Source organism: Pollachius pollachius (genome assembly GCF_949987615.1).
Source record: "Pollachius pollachius genome assembly, chromosome: 1".
Taxonomy (NCBI): Eukaryota; Metazoa; Chordata; class Actinopteri; order Gadiformes; family Gadidae; genus Pollachius; species Pollachius pollachius.
In genome coordinates, this window is record NC_136934.1 from 24,170,723 (window position 1) to 24,187,502 (window position 16,780).

Below are 16,780 nucleotides of genomic sequence, written 5' to 3' on the forward strand. Positions count from 1 at the left end.
TCACCTTACCACCTCCCTGAAGCCCCTCACCCTATCACCTCCCTGAAGCCCCTCACTCTATCACCTCCCTGAAGCCCCTCACCTTACCACCTCCCTGAAGCCCCTCAGCCTATCACCTCCCTGTAGCCCCTCACCCTACCAGCTCCCTGAAGCCCCTCACCCTACCAACTCCCTGAAGCCCCTCACCCTATCAGCTGCCTGTGGCCCCTCACCCTATCAGCTGCCTGTGGCCCCTCACCCTATCAGCTGCCTGTGGCCCCTCACCCTATCAGCTGCCTGTGGCCCCTCACTCTACCACCTCCCTGTGGCCCCTCACCCTATCGGCTCCCTGTATCCCCTTACTCTCACCCCTAAGCCTATCAGTTGCCTGTGTCTCCAAAGAAATTATTGTCCTCAGTTTCTGTCTGCTGAACCGTCAGTACCCATTTCTTTGACACATTGGCAGCCTAGTGTTATAATGTTGAATAATAAATCCTAAATCATAATGGCATTATAATGAATGTACAATCTTAATTGGTCAGACACCATAATCTGATTAAACAACGTTCCTTAAATATTATTAATGTCTCTATAAAGGAGGATGTAGATGCATTTCGGGGATCCACTTTAGTTTAATGTGGTTCCCAATTCAATGGCAGTTCCCTCACATTCATATCTCTTCACTTAAGACATTGACAACCTTGACACTAACATTGACATCACTCTAGGTCTAAAATCTATTAATAACCGGGATCCCCACTGGCCAGACACTGATGATATGTACCTAGAAACTGATGATGTCTGCCAAGATCGTTGTGAAGAAGAAATGTATACATTAAATGTTTAATAGTATGTTTACACTGAAATAAAATGCAATCTTGTTAATTAAATCCTGTATTTTATTGTTTTTTTGTTTGTATGGCCGAGAGTCTGATAAGATGGGGAGAAAATATAGAAACCTTACTGCATTAACACATCCAAAACCATAATATAAAACAATATCTATAAAACACATTTGTAAATTACATATGTTGAGCGTTAGATCAGCTTGGAGACCTGATGATAGCATTATATAACCTCACCAAGCCATCTGACCCTCCATAAACTATGCTGTAGGGCCACCTGCTAGGTATGTTTGTGTTTGTGTGTGTGAAAAGCGGTGCCTGGCAAGCACTCAGAAGAAAGTACACCCCCACATGCCCACGCGTCCCCCCTGCCCCCAACACTGTTGTTTGCTGCTTGCGTTTTTCAATATGATTTCTGAGTTTTTAGCAACCAAATCAAGTTTGTTTGTTGTCAAAAATAAAACTTTTAATTTAAAACGTTTTGTGCACGTACCGTGATATTTTACGAAAACCTTTCTTTACTTTTTTACAAGAACTAATCTGTGAGACCCATTCTCTTCAACGAAATTACCAAGGGTAAACATACATAAATAAGGGCATTAAAATACAATCAACAAAAAAAAATTGTTTTAATAGATAAAGATGTTTTACGTAACAATGTGTTTAAGACTCAACTTAGTAGGTTCATTATGCCATTATAAATGTCAAATCAAATAAGTGGATCTAATTGAGGCAAATTGTGGCTTTTTAATGAGGATGTATGTCATGATGAGACATCTCAGGTTCAGAGAAGGTGTTACCCAAGGTAACCTATCATTCAAAAGAAAAGGAGGGATAACTGTTTCCATGACATGCTTTGCTTTGCCAAATTAATAAAAAACTCCAGTCATCCTCCTCATCGTTGCCATCATTGTTGTTCTTCTCGCAGCTGAAACTGTAAACTGACATATGAAGCACACATGAAGTAAGCGTAAGAGATGGTAAATGGCCTTTCGGTTGTAGGGAGGACAGAACTGACAAGATATAGTCGATGAAACCAAGCACCGTCTCCCAGCTAAAACGGGCAGTCTGCTCAGCCTAACACAGCCTTAAAGTGCTACGCACCAAAGTGAATTTGGATGAACAACCAACCGTGTTCTGTTATGTTTTACAAATAGCTAATGTTGCAATGAGTCATGCCTGAACTGGGAATATCATTCAAGCCATTGAATACAGTATAACACTTGATAATGCCCAGACAGGCCACCTTCTTATGCAGGTTGTCTAGGATCTCCTTCCAGAATTTTTTTAGCTGCAAATACTTTATGTCTTACATTCTGGTGAACTTTAGTGCATGTGAATCTGAAACAAATGAGCTAACAACTTCTAAGTACAATAGTTGGCTTCTCTCTTTAATTTCCCGCTAATACTGTGGCTCTAGCAATTCTACTCTCTCCACCTTCCGAAAGAAAGAAGCAAGATCACAAAGTAACTTTCAGTTTACAGTGAACCACTTTCGCCTCCTATTCAAAGAACAGGACGAGAGCACATTACCCTATTTAGATGAATGATACACTAACCATCAATAGTTACAAAAGGCCTTTAACCAATGCAAACACTAAATAACATAGGCCTTTCAACAATTCTGTAGTTACAGTTGCCCGAATATTGTAACCCGTCCTGAGCGCACTTGCACACACAAAATGCATGCCCAACATGCCAAATGATAAAACAACACATTAACGATTGTATTCTACCTCACTGAGAGTGACCTAGTAGAATGATTACAGATTGTTGGCTCACAAATGAGGCGCCCAGTAAACCAGTCTTCTACTGGTAGAATTTGGAGCTGCGCAGTACAACCAGTCTTCTATTGATGGAAACTGAATGCTGCCCACTACCACAGGCTTTAACTGTTGGACACTGGGAGCTGCCCAGTACAACCACAGGCTTCTTGTCTTTACAATTCAGCATCTTTAAAACTGAGGCAAATTGAATTGAAAAGAGTTTCTATTAAATCCCTCCATAATCCATAGTGTTAGTGTTGTTAGGGCATCACAAATCCCTGCTGCTGTTCAGCGGGCCAATGTGGGCTAGTCTTTAGAAGTTAATCAGTGTTATCTGAGCCTGAAGCCGGTTAATCAGTGTTATCTGAGCCTGAAGCCGGTTAATCAGTGTTATCTGAGCCTGAAGCCGGTTAAACAGGGTAATCTGGGCCTGAAGCCAGTTAATCAGGGTTATCTGGGTTATCTGAGCCTGAAGCTGGTTAAATAGGGTAATCTGGGCCTGAAGCCAGTTAAACAGGGTTATCTGGGTTATCTGGGCTTGAAGCCCTGGTAGTCTCCGTCCAGGCTGGGAAACTCCTCCCTGATCTTTTCCACACAGCAGCGGGGGACGACCGGGTGGCTGTCGGCCGGCGGGACCCCGAGCCTCCAGGCGATGTACTGCTCATAAGCACAGTGGCGCAGGGCATCCGTGGAGCCGGCCGGGTCACCCAGTGGGTCCCGGTACCGCAGCAGAGCCTCCAGCAGGGGGCGGCTCAGCACCAGGGAATGAAACAGAGGAGAGGAGGTGATACATGGACCCCTGGACCTCCGGCAGCACAGCTCCTCCTGGCGGAGGGGAGTGGAACTGCAGCCACCGCACAGGCACCACCCCGGCTCACCTGGCCCGGGCTGGGGCCAGGGTTTGGAGCCATTGCTGTTGACGGGGGCCAATTTTGGGGTGCTACCTTGCTTTGTCAGCTCCAGCATGGCTCTGAGGTGACTTCCGTTGTTCTCCTGCATGATAAACAGATGTATTTTGTCATGAAGCCCGTTGACTCTGGCCACTATAATGGCACCATTTAAGTACGTTGACCACAGCCTGTGGTACGTATCACAGATTGGTCAGACCTAAATAGTGTCATTATAGTTCAGAATCAGAATTCGCTTTATTGCATAGTAAGTATTGAATTTTTTCTTTGAATTAGGTGCCACAAATAGCGATGAAACATAAATATATAAAAGTGAAAATAGAAACATTTACAAAAAAAGAAAATATGTATAACATTTTAGGAAAATGTAAGTTATAAGGAAGAAAAAGTGGATGTCTTGTTTTAGATTTAAATGAAGCCAAACAGTTCTGCAGGAATGTGTAAAATGACCGTCGCACATGCAAATATTCAATGTTGTTATTGTGTTTAAAAATATTTGCAATGTGCAGAAGAGATTTGAGATACAACGATTTATTTCTTACCTGCCGCCATTTGACACGTTTAATGTGCGGTGAAATGAGTGACTAAAACAATGATAACATACAACACTATATGAGGTGTTAGCGTACTAGTTTTAGGTTTCTATGGTAACGGAGGTCTAACCTTGCGTGGGAGCACAGACAGGGGCTTGACGTTCTGCAGACTCTTCTTCCGCGACTTGCGGACGAGGCGGAGGTGGTCCTCGTCCACGAAGGACACAGAGAGGATGCACTGGAACAAGGACCCAGGACATGCTCATACAGCTGCACCACAACAATAGATTACCCCGTTATAGACACCAAAACCATCAGCTGGGGGGTTACCTGTTGTTTATCTTGGACAGATTCCACCTTGCGCTCTGAGTAGTTCTGTCGGGCTTCCATTTTGTAACAGCTGGTCCCGATCAGCCAATCGATAAAGATGGTCGTCTGAAAAAGGGAATTAAAGCGGTATGAATTACAAGAACCACTGTTTCACATTGTGTATGTGGGTAAAATGTTTTTTTATTATGCTTTTTTAAGCCAACAATCACTACTTGGGAACAATGCTTGCTAGCTTGCAGTGGTATAAAGGCTAGCTGGTTCAATACAGAGAAACCACTGTCATTGTGATGGGATGAAAGTATCTGTCATTTGATCTCAAGCTGTTACTTACCAGGGCGTAGTATGACAGTGTCGATCCAATGTAGACCACAAGCTGAATGAAACTGAATTTCCCTGCCTTAACAACAACAACAACAAACAAAAAAAAGAATATTAAATATATATTAAAAATAAATATTTCACTAATGAAGTTCAGTCCATTATGATTATGGAATTGGAGAAACAGACGATACAGGAGGAAATCATCCAACCTTTCCAAACACCATGACGTCGAAGCGGATTCCAAAGGCTTTGTACAGCGTGCGCATCTCTACTCCGTTCTCGCTGTGGTATCGCGCAAACCTGCGTGAGACAGCGCCAATGTAAGGCTTTGTTAGCAGAGCTTGATACAGTGCTAGCCTACCATGAAGCTGTGTTGCTCTAGCATGAGACAGTGTTAGCCTTACGTAAGACTGTTAGCTGAGCATGACACTGGGATAGCCTAGCGTGAGACAATGTTAACCTAGTATGAGAAAATGTAAGCGAGACAACGAGCTAATGTGAGACTGCAAGTCTAACAAGAGACTGTTGGTCTAGGGCTCCGGTCAAATAGTCAAAAATATGTGGTGCTATTTACATTCTTAACCCCTTTTCTTTGAACTTGATGTAAAATGTCATGAGGTCAAGGGAATATGTGAAGGAGAAAGAGAAAAGACTTAGGAAAAGACAACTGCAATGCCAAAATATTCCAACTGCATTTACAGTAGGCCATGTAATTATGTGACGGCGTATGTTGGACGTGGGTCAGCCTTGATGAGACCTCTGAAGATGGACTATTAAAAGTTCATCGTAGATACATCGCCACGTGCGTTCTGACAGTGTTGTTTCATGCAGGCTTTATAAGCTTGGGCAACCCAGTAATAAATCAGGTTGGAATTTGAATAAGAAAGGAATATAGGCTAGCAGTCACAAAAGTTAAGCAAAATGGATGTCCCATAGAGAATCCACTTATATTTATCGACATGAATACCTTGATTGTATGAAAATAATTTCATTTTGATCATTTGTTTGCATGAATGGAATGATTCGTATGTTAATTTAATTTTGCTGCCGCTAGGAATTGTAATTATGTTATTTCCTTTGGTGAAGGATTGTCCAGTGGACCTTCTGCTGAAAGAGATAAGAAAGAAAGCATAGAAGCACCTTTCCTTAGCATTTATACAATTCAAACAGCTCTCAGCATGGCTGCCCCTTGCATCCTTCTCGGTCATTTCACTCAGTGAGGAACTTTCCTAAAGCAAAGCTTTGGAACTCCCACCTGAAGTTGAGGCCGGGGTAGAGGGTTCGGTTGCTCTCTTTCTCATCCAGCCGTCTGAAGGAGTACTTGGGAAGGCAGCGCTCCATGAGGCGGTCCAGGTTACAGTCCCAGTTGATCTGGATGCCAATCACGCCCCCCTGTGGTGGGAGGGGGGACAACACAAGCACCCCTCCTTTAAAATCACACCAGATATCGCAGATGTGTTTACATTTGTGCACTAAACACGCTGCAATCAAAATACTAATTAACAGTTCATCATTGACAACTATGTAAACTTGTACATTTACATAGCTGACCCTGCTCCACGACCAGACATACCTCCACGGCAAGACCCACCCCACGATTACACCCAAGGCATGGTCAGACCCAGCTCCACCTCCAGATCCAGTTCCAGAATCAGGTCTACCTCCAAGGCCAGAGTCATCTCCTCCACCAGACCCAACTCCTCCATCAAACCCACCTCCACAGCTAGCACTGCAAAGTCCTCCCGGGCCTGGTGAACGATGTCGCCCAGACGGAAGATGGGACACAGGGCATCATCCCCCCTGTGGCAGCCTCTCAGATAGGTGTCATTCATCTGGGGGAGAATGTTCCTCCTGGAGGACAATAATAGTTTAGCAAACTAGCATAGCTTAGATAAGCCTATCTTAGCTTACTTTAGCCGTGCCTAACCTAGTATCATTTATTGATTGTAACAACGCCTAGTTTCGCTTTCTGTAGTCTAATTCAGCCAAGTTTAACATTAACCTAGAAGATTATGGTTACTAGAGATTGTATCCCTGTGAAGCCAGCCTAAATCGTCCAAGTTCATCGCCTCAAGGTTTAAGTCCAGAACCAGCCTAATATAAGCAGCAGATATGCTCACAACCACATTTGCAAATCTTTCCGTTTTGGATTTAGAATATTATTTGGAATAATTATTGTATTGTTTATTTTACTACACAGTAGGTCATTTAAATGTTCGCAGCTTGGTGCCAAAACATGAACAGATTGAAAAAAATGTATAATAATAATAATAATAATAATAATTGATCAGTTTTTTATAGCGCTTTTCTACATATTCAAAGACGCTTTACAAATAAGAAAGGAATACATACAGACTGTACAGACAATCAAACAAAAGGGAAAAAATTAACAATTTTTTCCCACACCACAACAATAGGCAACACATTAAGAGAGAGGGAGAGAGTGGAAGATGGCGGAGGATGATTTGTCAAATGTTGTAGGTGGTCCTGAAGAGAAAGGTTTTAAGTTGACTTTTGAATGAACAGAGTGTATCAGAGGTTCGGATGGCCAGAGGGAGGGAGTTCCAGAGGGTAGGGGCGGCAATGGCGAAGGCTCTGTCCCCCAGGGTGCGATACTTGGTCTTGGTGATGGAGGTGAGAAGGTTGGCATCAGCGGAGGGTAGGCGGCGAGTGGGGGAGCGGCGATGGAGGAGATCTGTTATGTACGAGGGTGCAAAGTTGTTTAGCGCTTTGTAGGTGGTGAGGAGGATCTTGAAATTGATGCGTTGTTTTATTGGAAGCCAATGAAGTTGACGGAGGATGGGAGTAATGTGTTCTCTGGAGGGGGAATTAGTAAGCAGTCGGGCAGCAGAGTTTTGTACATATTGCAATTTTTGAAGAATAGTGATGGGAGGCCATACAGAATGCTATTGCAATCGTCAAGTCTGCAAGTGATGAAGGCGTGGATTAGTGTTTCGGCAGCTGAGGATGAAAGAGTGGGTCGAAGGCGTGCAATGTTGCGGAGGTGGAAGAAGGATGTTTTCCTGACGCTGTTTATATGTGACTTGAAGGAGAGCGTGGGGTCCATGATGATGCCGATGTTTCTGACCAGGGGGGAGGGAGTGACAGAGCGACCATCGATGCAAAGTGAGAAGTTCTGGGTGGTGGGGATGATGGTTTTTGGGCCGAAGATGATCATTTCAGTTTTATTGCCGTTGAGTTTGAGGAAGTTGTGGTCCATCCAGGTTTTGATGTCAGTGAGACAGTTGGTGAGAGTGGATAGGATGGCAGGAGTAATGGCTGTGGTGGTGATGTATAATTGGGTATCGTCGGCGTAACAGTGAAATTGAAGACCATGGCGGAGGATGATGTGACCTAGTGGGAGCATGTAGAGGATGAAGAGGATGGGGCCAAGCACTGAGCCTTGGGGGACTCCATGTGAAACAGGGATGGTGTGGGATTTGTGGTTGTTGATGGAGATGTATTGGAATCTTTCAGACAGGTAGGAGGTGAACCAGGAGAGGGCGGAGTCAGTGATGCCAATGGATTGCAGACGGCTGAGGAGGATGGAGTGATTGACAGTGTCGAAGGCAGCACTGAGGTCGAGGAGGAGAATGGTGAGGGAGCCGGAGTCAGAGGAGAGAAGGAGGTTGTTGGTGACTTCAAGTAGGGCTGTTTCAGTACTGTGGTGGGTTCAGAAGCCGGATTGGAATGTCTCGTACAGGTAATTGGAGAGGAGGTATTGCTTGAGTTGTGTTGCGATGGCACTTTCCAGTAGTTTTGAGAGGAATGTGAGGTTGGAGATGGGTCTGAAGTTGTTGGGGTCATCGGAGTCAAGGCCAGGTCTGGGGTTGAAGGAAGTGGAGGTTCTGAGTCAAGGCTTGTGGCAGAGGAGGTGGCAAGCTGGTTGTGGATGATTTCTATCTTGGAGTGGAAAAATGATAGGAAGTTATTGCATTTCTCCGGGGTGAATGAGGATGAGATGTTATCCTGGGGTTTGAGGAGTTTATTTATGGTGCATAAAAGAGTGTGTGGGTTGGAGGATCCAGAATGAATGATGCCAGAGAAGAAGACAGAACGGGTTTGTTGAGTGCTGATTTGTAGAGGTGCATGTGCTCTTTGTAGGCGAGGGCGTGTACTGTGAGACCGGTTTTCTTGTGTAGTCGTTCTAGTTGTCTAAGTTGTTTTTTGAGTTTGTGAAGTTCCGGGGTGAACCAGGGAGCCGAGTGAGTGAACGTGACAGTTTTAGTTTTCAGGGGGATTTACAGGAAGGGTGAGGCCGGAGAGAGTGTTTGATATGCAGGTGGAGAGAAACCGGACAGATGGATTTAAGATTGCGGAAAGTGATTTTGCGGTCCTGTTTGGGTTCGGGGGCGGGAATGTCAATAACAAGTGAGATGGCCAGGTGGTCAGAGATGGAGAGGTCGGTGCTGGAGACATTGTGGATGTGGAGGCCAGTGGGGCAAACCAGACCTAGGATGTGCCTACGGTTGGGAGGGAAAGTTGATGTGTTGGATGAAGCTAAAGAAGTTGAGTAGGTCCAGGAAGTCCATAGCATTTATACATTCCGGGGAGTCAATGTGGAGGTTGAAATCGCAGAGGAGTAAAACAGATGGCGAGATTGAAGATAGTGCAGTGATGAATTCAGAGAGATCTGATAGGAATGATGGGTTGGGTTTGGGGGGGGTGGTAAATGATTGAAATGATGAGAGGTTTGGGGCCTGGTAGTTTGAAAGCAAGGTGTTCAAATGATGGGGCGGCAGGAATGGAGAGTGGGGTGGGTTGGAGGTCTTGATGGTAAACAGCAGCAATACCCCCTCCTCTGCCCTCAGAGCGTGGGTTGTCTAGGTAAGAATATCCAACAGGGGTAGTTTGGTTGAGGTGGATGGTGGCCTCAACTGAGCGGCGATGTATTTCTAATTATGTAATTCTAACGTTGATTGCTTGGGTTTATCTGAAACGTGGCTCACAAGCTCCTCACCTAAGGCTGCTGTGTCACTACCAGAATACAAAACTTTCAGGAAAGATAGGGGTCAGGGGAGGGGTGGGGAGGTTCTTATGTATGTAAAGAACAACTTGAATGCAATCAGATTGAATGGCCCAGCAACATCACACTTGAATGCATTGGTGTACACATCTCCCTTTCGAGAGAGATGTCTCTGACAGTTATCTTCATCTATCGCAAACCGACTGCTAATCTGGATTTATCTTTAAAGCACTCCTTACGTTATGTAATCATAAAAAAAGAAATCCTCCTCTTTGGCGATTTCAACGTCAATTGGGATAACAAAAAAGACAGTAAAAACCCTCAAGCTTATAACTGATTACTTCAACCTCACTCAGCTAATAGAAAAACCCACCAGAATTACACACCGCACTCACTCCAGAATTGACTTAGTTTTCACCCACAACCTGTTGACAGGTCTCTCAGACTATAATGCAATCTTTTTCTCTAGAAAGGTCAAATGCTCAGAAAATCTATGTCATACGTCAACCAACCATACTATTAATATAACAATCCCCAAGAATCAATGAGTTCTATCAAAATAAATGTTGATAGAGCTCTGAAAGATATTGACTGGATTGGCCTTATGGAATGCGAGGATGCAGACCTGGCAGTGACTTATTTTTTCTTATTTCAAAAATCAAAGAGGTCATCCTCTTTTTTTCCAGGAGGGGGCGCCATGGGAGAAAAGTCCAACTCTCTCCCCTAGCTCAAATTTGCCTGTTTAAAGCTAATGAAGCATAGGGATCAGTTACTCAGAAAATCGATTAAATCTGGACTTAATATAGACAGACTCAACTTCACAGGAGTCAGAAATAAAGTGACTTCCGAATTGCGCAAGGCCAAAGCAAACTTTTTATCCAAATTATTGACATCCAAATTATTGAAAACGCTAGAGGTAACAGCAACAAAAATATGGCAGAACATGAATAAATTGACAAGGAAACAACCCAAGCAGGAAACTAAAGGCTTGGAATTAAAAATTAACAATCAGCTGGTGAGAGACCCTGTTGTTCTGGCACAAGAACTTAATTCCTTCTTCATTAAATCAATTGATGATGTGGTGAAACAATTCACATCTTATGAGGATTCTGATCAACAGGTTCCTGCTCTATCTGACAACGCTCATCCCAAATTTTACATTGAAGAAATCACAGAACCAGAAGTAATTGATATCATTACGGCTTTGAACAACTCTAAAGCCAAGGATATTTATGGACTCAACGCTAGCTTTATAAAATCACATAAGGAGGCTTTAGCGCCCCCAAAAAGAAAAATTGACATGAATGACTATAGACCAGTGGTTTTCAAACTGTGAGGCGCGCCTCCCCTTGGGGGCGCCAGAGTTCTTCAGGGGGGGGCGCGACGTGAGAAAAAAATAAACCAGAAAAAGTAACAGAAAAAACACAAAGACTAAGACGTGCTGTGTTCGAAATCGTTCCCTATTCATTCACTTACTATTCCCTATATAGTGTTTATGATAAAGTGCACTATATAGGGAACGAACAAACGATATTTCGGACACTACGCTGAACATTTCTAAACGTCATTTGCGTCAGTAAATGCGCCGGGTATTTGTGTGATGCAGACAGACGCGCCCACATCATGTAAACAAACAAACCGGGCACCCACGAGGAAAGCTGGAGGTCGTATTGATGTTAAATCGACGTTGATCAAGGTTTTTTTTTTATTAATTTTGAATGTTACATTTTCTATGTTAAATCCCAAATAAATTGTTGACATTTCTAAACGAAAGACGGAGACTCATCATTAAATGTATTCGTTTTCGTTATTAATCAGCTTCTTCTCCTCCGGAAAAACACGACTGCATTACATTGTGGTATACGGGAGTAACATGTAGGGAACATCGTATGTTCACTCAAATTTTGGGTGTTTTAAGTCCACTTTATAGTGCGTGAAATTTACCACTGAGAATTTGAACACCACTACAAAATGGCGAGCACCCTATATAGTGCACTATATCCGTGATAGGGAACGATTTCGAACACAGCTAAAGACACACTCATTGCTCCCACTAAAGTTGAGGTGAGCTAAAAAGGAGGCTAAACTGGCAGTTTACAGATTAAGATGTTAAAATGTATTTCAAAAACGTTAAGCAAAAACATGCTTAGATAAAGATGTTAAAATGTTTTAAGAAATGTGTTTAAAAACACACAAAGATGTTTAGAATGTTTCAAAAATATGTTTAAAATGTGTAAAATATGATCAGCGATGTTTAAAATATGATCAGAGATGTTTAAAATGTGTAAAATAATTAAAAGATCTTTCAAAACAGGGATTTAGAAAAGAAAATTGGGGGGGGGGGGCTCAGCTGAAATTTGTTCTCTGTAGTGCCTGCGCCGCGGTCACGGTGAATTAATGTTCAATCCAACCATTTCTACATCACCTCTTCTTTCTCTCTCTCTCTCTCCCCCTCCCCCCCCCCCTCTCTCTCTCTCTTGCATGTCATGAATATTCATTAATATTTTAAAATATTTTTTTCACCAAAACCGACTCAAAGGGCATTCATTGTATTAGTGACCACCGCAAAATCAATGAAAAACGACAGCTTTAAGCAATATAACACGAGTGTGAGTGGGGTTGTTAGTTTATTTAATTATTTTTTTTGGGGGGGGGGGGGGGCAGAGGATCAGGGTAACTTCAGGGGGGCGTTTGCTCAAAAAAGGTGACTGCTATAGACCAATCAGCATTCTACCTATGACTTCCAAAATAATTGAAAAATGGATCACTAAACAAATCATTGAATTCCTCAGCAATAGCCAAACATCTTTACATCCCATGCAGTTTGGGGTTTCGGCCACACCACTCAACCGAGACTGCATTGGCCATGTTCATGGAAAAAATCAAATGTCAGTTAGAAAAAGATGTGTTGGTGCCGTATTTCTAGATTTAAAAAGAGCTTTCGACACCGTCAATCACAAGGTGCTGCTATCTAAATAGTTCCGTTTCAATTTTTGGCACATTTTCTGCAACATGCACGAGTTTGAAGCGTAGACAGGCATGAAGTCGTTCACGTGCGTAAACATGCACAAGCTTAAAACCTAACGTTTGTATCATCATCGATCACTCGGAATGGTTGCATTCGTTTTGTTACACCTGGCGCAGGTTAAGTGGCTGAATTAAAATGGTTGATATGCCACTGCGGTGGCATAACGAGAGCGCAATGAGCGGGCAGAGCCGACAGTATTGCGCACCGAGTGGCATGATACAGATATGAGGATGACAAATAAAAATCAGGTTGCTGTCGGGCGCTTCTTCCCGAGGCACGCCGTGCTTCAACTGGAACTACAGGCTGCTGCCGCTTCAGTGGCCAGTGCCACTCAGTGCTCAATACTGTCGGCTCTACGCGCTCGTTCCACAGTGTGCAGCGGGCTTCAGATCGCCCCAGCAGCACACCAAACGTAGGCAAAGGGACCTTGGAGCGCCCCAAATTGGTGCCCTATTATATTGGGCTCTTAACCCACTACACTTACTCTTACGCTGCATGCGAATCCAGCCAAGTCGCTGCAATCACACACACACTTCACATACAGGCATTAGTTCATCGTTTATTTCATAAACTGCAGTAAAAGGGTAAAAAAACGGTGTCCATTATAACAAAAACATAAATAAAACATAAGATCCCCGCCCCTCACCTTGTTATTAAACGTGCTTAATAAATACATTTGATTTGATTAGCATTTTACAGACCCATACAATGGATAGGGCGTTTAGTACAGTCCACCATTGTTGCTTCTTTACCCATTAAAAGCTACAGTCAGTGTTTAATGACGTTGATTTACCTTTGAGCATTTCCAATCATAGGCTACTGTGTAAAATGCTGTGTAGAATCAATGTTTGCATCAAGAAAGAAAGACTCATCATCACAGCTGTTGCCGTTGGACATGGCTAAAACCTGCTTTGCACATGCCTTCCAGTATCAGAGACAGGTATCCAAGGAGTGACGCTCTTATTCACGCTTGCTTAACCACGATCTACGATCTAGGATCGATTGCTCTTCCTTGGGATGTTAACACCAAATTTCGTACATTGAATTTTGCAGCTGAATTTGGCATGTTGAATTTGGGGACGTTGAAAATATTCAGGCCAAATTTTATACATTGAATTTTGCATCTGAATTTTGCACTTTTTTTTTTTTTACGTTGAATATTTGATTTTGAATTTTTGAACATTTAAAAATAAAAGTGGTGAAATTATTTGTTGAAAAAATAGTTAAATTCAGTGGCAAAAAATCCAGACACGTTATTTCAATACATAAATATTCAGTGCTTAAAATTCAATGGCTTTTTATTTTCCAAACCAGATTAGACAGATTTACTTCCATACAGACCGTACAGCTTTCTAGATGTGGTTCTGGATTTCCAGGCTAGCATTTTGCTGGAACATTGCTAATTTTATCCGATGGTAATTGAATGGTCATTTCCTCATGCGTTTTCATGAAAGCACTTCTGTCCACGCCACAGAGCTGCATATTAGCTCTGCATTGGTGGTTCTGAGGGAAGCCAGTGCCCCCTGAACAACAACAACCTTGGACAGAGGGTCACATTTTGTTGTACTATTGAGTTCCAGCGCTGGTGCTGCTGTCACCACAGTGTGAATGAAGAGACATGGCCGTACCTGACGTAGTTGAAGGCGGGGAAGCGGATGTTGTTCTTGATGAGGACGGTGAAGTTCTCTGCTGCTGCCAGGAGAGCTGGCCTGAGGACAGGAAGTAGAGAACATGAAGGGAGGAAATCAGGTGAGGGAAGGGAGGGGTCGATGGAGTCAAGGTGAGGGGTATGTATGTTAGGTGAGCTGTAGGGAGGAGAGCTGAAGTGAGGCAGTTGGAGGGAGGAGAGGGGAGTGAGGGTGATTTGGATGGGGAAAGGCTGGGGAGGTGATGTAAGGCGAGATGTAGGGATGTTTGTTTAGTGAGGGAGTTTGGATGAGGGGATGTGAGTATGAAAGGTGAGGTGATGGGAGGTCTCTACCTAGGAGGTTTGCTCCTAGTCTCGACAGGACACCATGCCGATACCTCACAGGTCTTCCTCCTCATGTCAAACTTCACGCAGGCGCCCGTCTGCACCCCTGGAATACAAAAACAACTGGTACGGAGATCGCCTAGGTGAGGAGGGGCGAGAGGGGGAGACTGAGGGGAAGAGAGAGGGAAGAGGAGCCAGGAGGCTGGAGAATAGAAACTAAAAGAGGAGAATACAGGGGATAAGAGAGGAGGGGTGAGAAGGACAGAGAGGACGAGTTGTAATGACATAAGAGTGGCAGATACGGAGAAGTGAGAGGAGGATAGAAAGAGAAGTGAGAGGAGGAGGGAAGAAGTGAAAGGAGGGGGAAGGAGAAGTGAAGGGAGCAGAGAAGGAGGAGCGAGCGGAGCAGAGAAGGAGGAGTGAGCGGAGCAGAGAAGGAGGAGCGAGCGGAGCAGAGAAGGAGGAGCGAGCGGAGCAGAGGAGGAGGAGTGAGCGGAGCAGAGAAGGAGGAGTGAGCGGAGTACCGTGGCTATGCTGGTCCCAGGCTCCTTTCGAACAATCTTTATCCATCCGGCAGACCTTGTCCTCCCTAGGAACCTACCAGAACATCATAATAAGTAACATTATAGCTAGATATGTAATACTGATATACTATACTATGTCTAGAACTATTTAGAATAATAAAAGTAATTGCTTATTATTGTTTTTGTTATTTTATAAATACAATATCATTTTAATGTCATCAATAATCACAATATCAAAAATAATGAAATAATGAATATGATGTTATATTATAAAATTATATGAATAATTCTGAGCACCTCAGCACATTTCCCTTGCTTCTGGTTCTTTGTAATTATCACATTCGTCACCACGAAGAATGAATTCTTTTCCTAAAGAGAAAAAAAATATTGTTAAAAAACAGTTTTAAACAGTCCAGTGGCAAGGGGTGGGGTCCAGGACAAAGACCCACCTGAGCTGGACCGCTGTAGTCCACCACGTCCCAGACTACATCCCCCAGCCCGGGAACCTGGGTCAGCGCCACCCCCTTCAGCTTTGCCGTGACGGAGCTCACCACAGGGTCCAACTCCTGGTACTGCTTGTTCCACAGCATCATGATACTAGAACACACACACAAGAACACACACACATCAAAGGTTTTGTGTCTCGCTGTGTAGTTTATTTTATTTTAATTTTGTAATTCAGCACATCACTGTTTGTTTGTCTAGGTAAAGAAAAGGAGTGGATATATATACATATATAAATAATTAGTCAACCAATACAGTGGTTAACGACATTTGTTGCTGGCTCTCTGAATGGACTATTCAATAAATGCTGTGTATATTTTTTACTTCATAAAAGTTATTTTACGGAAAGTGTCAATATGTTAAAGTTATAACAACCGAATATCAACACATTCCGTAACACCAAAAGGAAACTGGTAGTAGCATGTGGCGGAGAAGTGGCATTCCTGGAGTCTGGAGAGCAGCAGCGGAGGCGTTCCGTTATACATGATATATATTATATATGATTTTATCTCTTACTTTACTCACCAGATGAACATCAAGATCACCACGTTCAGCGTCCATTTCAGCGAACCGAGTCTCACGCTGTTTATTCGGACCAGTTTGTTTGTCTCGTACTGACACAGAGTGAGAAGTCTGCAAGACATTGCGCTGCAGCTCGGATCTCTGACTCACTGTCCGCTCCTTCCTGGTGAGGGTCACATGGTCACTCTCTACAGCTGCATGCATCCCTGCAGCTGGACTCTTTCTTGGTATTCAGTTCCTTTGTGTGTGGCATCGGTTAACTTTTTTTGGGGTCAAGCAGCGAAACGTACAAAAACAACCATTGTTATTGTACGTTTTCCTATTATTATTTTCCTGCCATGGGAGTCTATGGCAGGCAGCCCATAGAACATCATGGTCAAAAGTTGTGAAATTCGGCACACTGATTCAGGACAGTCCCATGATCCCTTACAGCAAATTTGTGGTCGCTAGCCCATGAGCGCCACCATCAGGTCAAAGTTGGACATGCATTCATGTTTATAACTTTTGACCCAATCATCCAATATTCATAAAGAAGGTATCGTTTAATCCTTGGGCCAGGCCGAGTTCAACGCACCCTATGTT

The 16,780-nt window shown here is 43.4% G+C and overlaps 1 protein-coding gene across 1 annotated transcript; it reads right to left on the reverse strand.

The window, feature by feature from the left end:
- Positions 1–1,217: 1,217 nt before the first annotated feature.
- p2rx7 (purinergic receptor P2X, ligand-gated ion channel, 7) lies at positions 1,218–16,329 on the reverse strand. The gene is made up of 13 exons (XM_079754517.1): positions 16,202–16,329; positions 15,622–15,769; positions 15,470–15,541; positions 15,173–15,245; positions 14,658–14,754; positions 14,305–14,385; positions 6,398–6,533; positions 5,938–6,074; positions 4,892–4,982; positions 4,693–4,758; positions 4,362–4,466; positions 4,162–4,269; positions 1,218–3,583 (listed from the first exon to the last, which is right to left on the reverse strand). Exons 1-13 carry the CDS (start codon positions 16,318–16,320, stop codon positions 3,119–3,121), a joined length of 1,698 nt encoding a protein of 565 aa, XP_079610643.1. The 5' UTR covers positions 16,321–16,329; the 3' UTR covers positions 1,218–3,118.
- Positions 16,330–16,780: the final 451 nt, after the last annotated feature.

Bases quoted from the DNA above. Each gene is read 5' to 3' on its own strand.
- p2rx7 (XM_079754517.1), bottom strand. From the start codon at position 16,320: ATGTCTTGCAGACTTCTCACTCTGTGTCAGTACGAGACAAACAAACTG. The intron at 15,246-15,469 runs GTGCTCAGAATT...ATGTTCTGGTAG, and splicing joins AGCAAGGGAAATGTGCTGAG to GTTCCTAGGGAGGACAAGGT. The intron at 4,270-4,361 runs GTAACCCCCCAG...TCCTTGTTCCAG, and splicing joins CTGTCCAAGATAAACAACAG to TGCATCCTCTCTGTGTCCTT.